Here is a 6990-nt window from a genome sequence, read left to right as displayed (position 1 = left end):
AATATGTTCGCACAGTTCAATGAAATTTCATTTCACACTAATTTCGTCCCCCGGCTCTTTCACTAACTGCTGGTTGATGGCATCATGATTGTGTTTTGTTGCCTGCTCGGAAAACAGATCAGGGTGCCCTGCCAGCTGACAAGCGAGAGAGCAAGAAAAGAGATTCTAATCAATTTATCTTTGGTGTAGTCAGCTATGTACGTGTTTGAAGTTTGATAACGAAAATTTGAATTTTGTTATCGATTATTTATAACCTGAACTTATTTTGGCGCCAGTGAAATCCCAATATCATTCTAGTTTTGCGAACAGATTTAAAACTTTTTGTGTGAAATGGAAGGTTTTGATGAAGCGGGCGTCTTTTTTTCCGACAATTTCAGTGGAGAAAATCAGCAAGATGGGTCACAAGTTAACATGCAAGCGGTCAAAAATAAGTATAAAGAATTTCTCCGCACTTTTAGTGAGGATAACTTTTTTTACAAATACAGGTAGGTGTTTTTAATTTATGTTTAATATATCTAAAAGTTTCATTTTCATTTAGAGATACTTTGAAACGCAATTATTTAAATTCAAGATATTTTCTTGAAGTTGAAATTGAAGATTTGACAGGGTTCGACGAAGTTTTAGCAGATAAACTACACAAGCAGCCGACTGAGCATTTGCAAATTTTCGAAGAAGCAGCTCGTGAGTTTGCTGATGAGATAACTTCACCAAGGCCAGAACAGGAAGAAAATGTGCGTGATATCCAAATATTACTTTCTTCTCATGCGAATCCCATTAACGTGCGTGAATTGAAGTCTGATAGGGTATCCAAATTGGTAAAAATTGCTGGCATTATTGTGTCGGCATCAGGTATTAAAGCTAAGGCAACTCGAGTGTCAATAATGTGTCAATCATGTAACACTGTCATTCCGAATTTAAAAGTAAATGCAGGTTTGGAAGGTTTTTCCCTACCGCGTAAATGCACATCTGAGCAGGCTGGTCGTCCAAAATGCCCCTTGGATCCATTCTTTATTATGCCTGATAAATGTAAATGTGTAGATTTTCAACTTTTAAAGTTACAGGAGTTACCTGATTTTGTGCCACAAGGCGAAATACCTCGTCACTTGCAGTTGTTTTGTGAAAGGTCATTATGTGAACGTGTAGTACCTGGTAATAGAGCGCTTATCCAAGGAATTTATTCTATAAGGAAAGTTGGAAAGCCATCTCGACAAGATGGTCGTGAAAAAGCTGTTGTAGGGGTCCGGGCTCCTTACATGCGCGTTGTCGGTATAAAAGTAGATTCGGAAGGTTCTGGTGCTATATCACGCTATAGTAATGTCACAGTAGAGGAAGAAGAGATATTCCGAAGGTTGGCAGCTTCTCCCGATATTTATGATCGTTTATCAAAATCATTGGCCCCTAGTATATTTGGTTCTGAAGATATTAAGAAAGCTATACTTTGTATGTTATTTGGAGGATCTCGTAAACGCTTACCTGATGGGCTTTGTAGGCGTGGAGATATCAACGTGTTATTATTGGGCGACCCTGGTACTGCAAAGTCACAACTTTTGAAATTTGTGGAAAAGGTTGCCCCCATTGGAGTATATACTTCTGGGAAGGGATCAAGCGCTGCAGGTTTGACTGCTTCTGTAATAAAGGATCCTTCTACGGTAAACTATTTTTTTATAATTCTTAAGTATTTGAGTAAAATTATATATTTTGGTTTGGAACGGTTAGCGAAATTTTGTAATGGAAGGGGGTGCCATGGTACTAGCTGATGGCGGAGTTGTTTGCATAGATGAGTTCGACAAAATGCGTGAAGATGATCGCGTTGCTATACATGAAGCCATGGAACAACAAACGATCTCTATAGCGAAAGCAGGTATAACTACAACACTGAATTCACGTTGTTCAGTTTTAGCCGCAGCAAATTCAATTTTTGGTCGATGGGATGAAACAAAAGGAGAAGAGAATATTGACTTTATGCCAACTATATTGTCTCGATTTGATATGATATTCATAGTAAAGGATGTACATGATGAAACTAGGGATATTACAATGGCAAAGCATATAATTAATGTTCATTTGTCGTCTAATAAGAACATACCAGTAGAACGTTCAGAAGGAGAGATTTCATTATCAACATTTAAAAAATACATTCATTATTGCCGCACACATTGTGGACCTCGATTAAGTGAAGATGCAGGTGATAAACTGAAGAGTCGATATGTATTAATGCGAAGTGGAGCAGGGCAACAAGAGAAATCTGCTGACAAACGTTTAAGTATTCCAATTACTGTTCGTCAGTTGGAGGCCATTATTCGGATCTCCGAGTCTTTGGCAAAAATGAGGCTTCTTCCTTTTGCAACAGATGAGCATGTCAATGAAGCCCTCAGGCTGTTTCAGGTTTCTACCTTAGACGCTGCAATGACTGGTTGCTTGGCTGGCGTGGAAGGATTCGCCACAGAAGAAGACCAGGAAACATTGAATAGAATTGAAAAGCAGTTAAAACGACGCTTTGCTATTGGCTCTCAAGTTTCTGAACAAAATGTGGTTCAGGTTCGTTTTTTTTTATTGACATGTAAGAAAATAATACTATAATGCTTCTCTACAACAGGATTTYCTACGGCAGAAATATGACCAGCGGGCAATTTTAAAAGTAATACATACTATGATAAGACGGGGTGAATTACAACATAGAATGCAACGGAAAATGTTATATAGGTTATGCTAAAGACCCTAATACACCTTTAAGCATCTATATTTGCGAGAGTACATCAGCGACAACAGGATACCAACCCTTATTTAGTACGTAGAACTATCAAAATCAGGAAACTGTTCGAGAGCACTTATCCACATTACTTTGTGAATTTTACAGTTGTATACATTAAATATCTTTATAGAAAATATGTTTACATTTTTTTTTTATTTATGCATGTTTTTAACTGAATAAAATGGGTATGTTCGGACAGGTACAAAAGATTTTGATAAGGTAACACTGGGGTTAAATCGTTACATCCGTGCACGGCACGGTAGAGGAGGAGTAGAGAAAGTGTCAGCTGATGTTATGTAAACAAAGGCACAGCTGAGTGGTGCCACTGTAGAAACGCCAAGGGGAGTCCGGGGTTGAGTTTCTATTGGAATCCAATCTATTTACTACAGTGGCCATATAAAGGAGCGCAAGTTTGGTGTGGTATTCGTGGTGGCAGAGACACTCCGTCGCCGAGTACTAACATTCACTCGGGTGAATGAACGTCTAGCCACAATCCGCATCAAAGCGAGATTCTTCAACATATCGCTGATTTGCGCCCACGCCCCGACGTAAGAGAAGGACGATGTGACCAAAGATGCCTTTATGAGTGCTGGGACGCACTTATGAGAGATGCCCCCGCCACGATGTCAAAATCGTGCTTGCCGACTTTAACGCCAGGGTGGGCAAAGAAGGTATCTTTGGCACTACATTCAGCCTCCGCGACGAAACATCTGATTGACTTCGCCGGGGCCCGAAATATGGTTATCTGTAGTACTAGATTCTAGCATAAGAACATACATCAAGCTACCTGGCTGTCTCCGGATCGAAAAACCACCAACCAAATCGATCATGTTGTGATAGACGGATGAAAAGTATCCTGTGTTTTAGATGTGCATGCGCTCCGAGGTCCTAACATCGGAGCACTATCCTGTTGCAGCCAAGAATCGCACCCGCCTCTATGCAACAAAAAACGCACGCCAACAAATACAAGGAAGGTTCGACCTCGAGAAGCTGCAATCACAACAGACAGCCGAACGATTTTCTACTCGGCTTGCACTCGTCAACAACTCGGTATAAGGGAATTGTGGGACGGYATTTCAAACTCCTTATGTACAACTGCAACCGAAACCATTGGTTTTCGGAAAGTGCAAAAGAACAGGTGGTACAACGAGGAGTGTCGTGTCGCAGCGGAGAGAAAACAGGCTTCTTCCTCGCAACGTTACCGCAACACGTGCGGGATGGAATAGATACCGAGAGTTGAAGAGGGAAGCTAGACGCATTTGCAGACAGAAAAAAAGAGGCCAAAGTGCGTGCGTACGAAGAGCTTGATAAGCTGGCCGACAGGTGGTTTCAAGACCAGGCATACTCTTGTAGAACCCCCAAAGGTGATCTAGTCACTGATGCCCAGAGCATACTTAAATTGCCCTCTAGAAGAACAACAAAGCGGCGGGGGCCGAAAGATTCCCGGCCAAGCTATTCAAACAGGCGGCGAAGAACTGATAAGGAGCATGCATCAGCTTCTTTGTAAAATATGGACGGACAAAAGCATGCCTAACGATTGGAAATTAAGCGTGCTAAGCCCAATCCGCAAGAAAGGAAACCGCACAATATGCGCCGATTATCGTGGGATTAGCCTCCTAGCATCGCATATAAGGTCCTATCGAGCGTTTTGTGTGAAAGATTAAAGCTCACCCCCAACAAACTGATTGGACCTTATCAGTGTGGCTTTAGTCCTGGCAAATCAACAACCGACCAGATATTCACTATGCACCAAATCTTGAAAAATACCCGTGAAAGAAGAATCGACACACACCACCTTTTCGTCGATTTCAAAGCTGCTTTCGACAGCACGAAAAGATGCTGCCTTTATGCCGCGGTGTCTGAATTTGGTATCCCCGCAAAACTAATACGGCTATGTAAAATGACGTTGAGCAACACCAAAAGCTCTGTCAGAATCGGGAAGGACCGCTCCGAGCCGTTCGATACCAAATGAGGCTTCAGACAAGGCGACTCCCTTTCGTGCGACTTCTTCAACCTGCTTCTAGAGAAAATAATTCGAGCTGCAGAATTAAATAGAGAAGGGACCATCTTCTGGACAAGGAAGCAAAACAAATGGGTCTGGCAGTGAACGAGGGCAAGACGAAATATCTCTCACGTCACTGTTGAGAGTCATAACTTTGAAGTCGTAGATAATTTCGTGCATCTTGGAACCAGCGTAAACACCGCCACCAAGTAGGCAATTGAGAAGCAAAGTCCTCTCTCGACGAACAAAAACCAAACTCTATAAGTMACTCATAATTCCCGTCCTGCTAAATGGTTCAGAGGCTTGGGCGATGACAACAACTGATGAGTTGACGTTGCGAGTTTTCGAGAGAAAAGTTCTGCGAAAGATTTATGGTCCTTTGCGCGTTGGCCACGTCGAATATCACATTCGATGGAACGATGAGCTGTACGAGGTATATGACGACATTGACGTAGTTCAGCGAATTAAAAGACAGCGGCTACGCTGGCTAGGTCATGTTGTCCGGATGGACGAAAACACTTCAGCTCTGAAAGTTTTCGACGCTCTGCACGAGGGGGGAAGCAGAGGAAGAGGAAGACCTCCACTCCGTTGGAAGGACCTGGCTACGCTTGGAAGATCCAATTGGTGCCAAGTAGTAAAAAGAAGAAACGACTGGCGCGCTGTTGTTAACTCGGTTATAATCGCGTAAGCGGTGTCTACGCCAATTAAGAGAAGAAGTAAATATCTATATGCTAGAGGCGACAAGAAGTGAACCCCCAGAGCTAAGCGCCCCTATCATGCATTTCGACTTGGATCGAAATTTTCTCCGTTTGGCAACTTTGGTATCATGCGTTCCGTTCCCGTTCAGTTCAACTTCGAAATTTACAATTCTGCCTATCATGCATTTCGATCGTAGCTGCGTTATGCTAAGTTGCAATTTTGTTGGCGGAGAGCAGTTATATTTTTGTTCTAGTGTACTTTATGTATATAGTTTTCCCAAAAATGTAAGTAAAATTTGTTGTTGATAGTTTTAAAAGTCACCAACATGATTTATTTCAGTTTTTTGTGCTTTAATGATGTTTTTTGATATATTTGTAGGTCAAAAACAACAACACCAGAGCAATACGAAAAATTGGCTGATATAATGGCAAGCAAAAGAGATATTGCGCAGGGCTTTCAACAGCGACCGAAGGAAGAAGTGAAGGAGTTTTGGGAGGAAATTGCAAATGCCCTAAATGCACTTGGTCCACCATCTAAAGACTCAAGTGCATGGAGGAAGGTATTGTACTATTGAAAATAAATTTTTTAAATACTTCAAACGTTTTGTTACAGGTGTGGATTGACTGGAAGTGCTATATTAAACGCAAGCTGTCTGCAAACAAAAAGAAAATAATGAGCACAGGTGGAGTCGTTTGCAAAGGATAAAGATTCCATAATTAAGTTAAATAAAAATAATAAAAATGTAAAAATTTACTTTTATTTATTAAGAAAATAAATTTGAACAGCAGTAGTTCGTGTATTTTTGCTTTGCTTTATGTTCCAGTTTCACATATTTCAAGGCAAACAGCTGATTTCGAAAGCTCTTCTTCTTTCAATCCTTCTTCTTTCCTTCTCTTCTAATCATTTCTGTAAATCTTGCACCTCATTTTCTAAATTTATATTTCTTTTTTAAGCTATCTATTTCACTACCAAATTTTCTATGTATCCTTTCACTTAGGTACGCATCTGTTTGCGTTTCTATTTATCGCCCTATTATATAAACCTTCTAAAGGTGAGGAATATTAGTGTTTCTTGTACCATGGTGCACGGCTCGGCGAACATACGAAAGAAAATCCCGTACTACGTCAATCCCATACGGTGGTTGGCATTATGACAGAGAACGTATATAATAGAGAAGGTTCTCGTTTCACACAGACAAATTATAAGCGTGTTTCACCAGAGTTTTGCTGCACGGGACTCGAAAATAACAGAATTGAGTATTTTTCGGTGGTAAATGAGAAATATAATGCAAATTTCAATGTAAAGAACTGTACGCCTACATATTCGTTTATTTTCTATGCGCTACCGAGTCTGCATATAATTTATAGATGATCGGTATATATTTGGTCTCAAAGCATATACTTAGTATATAAGAATCTATGTATTTATGTTAAAATTTACTTATGTTTCTTGTTATGATTGCGTAAAATCATTAAGAATATACATATGTATAATTGAGTATGGTTTGGATCATTACCCAAATATGCATTTAATATAG

The 6990-nt window shown here is 40.4% G+C and overlaps 1 protein-coding gene across 1 annotated transcript; it reads left to right on the top strand.

Moving 5' to 3' along the window:
* The first annotated feature begins 232 nt into the window (after window positions 1-232).
* Window positions 233-2889, top strand: LOC108966344 (DNA replication licensing factor Mcm5). The gene is made up of 4 exons (XM_018929193.1): window positions 233-485; window positions 539-1649; window positions 1717-2538; window positions 2597-2889. Exons 1-4 carry the CDS (start codon window positions 331-333, stop codon window positions 2711-2713), a joined length of 2205 nt encoding a protein of 734 aa, XP_018784738.1. The 5' UTR covers window positions 233-330; the 3' UTR covers window positions 2714-2889.
* The last annotated feature ends 4101 nt before the right edge of the window (window positions 2890-6990 follow it).

Source organism: Bactrocera latifrons, unplaced genomic scaffold (genome assembly GCF_001853355.1).
Source record: "Bactrocera latifrons isolate USDA-ARS-PBARC rearing strain unplaced genomic scaffold, ASM185335v1 scaffold_1598, whole genome shotgun sequence".
Taxonomy (NCBI): Eukaryota; Metazoa; Arthropoda; class Insecta; order Diptera; family Tephritidae; genus Bactrocera; species Bactrocera latifrons.
The sequence above is the reverse complement of the archived record's forward strand: the minus strand, read 5'-3'. Positions and strand labels throughout refer to the sequence as shown.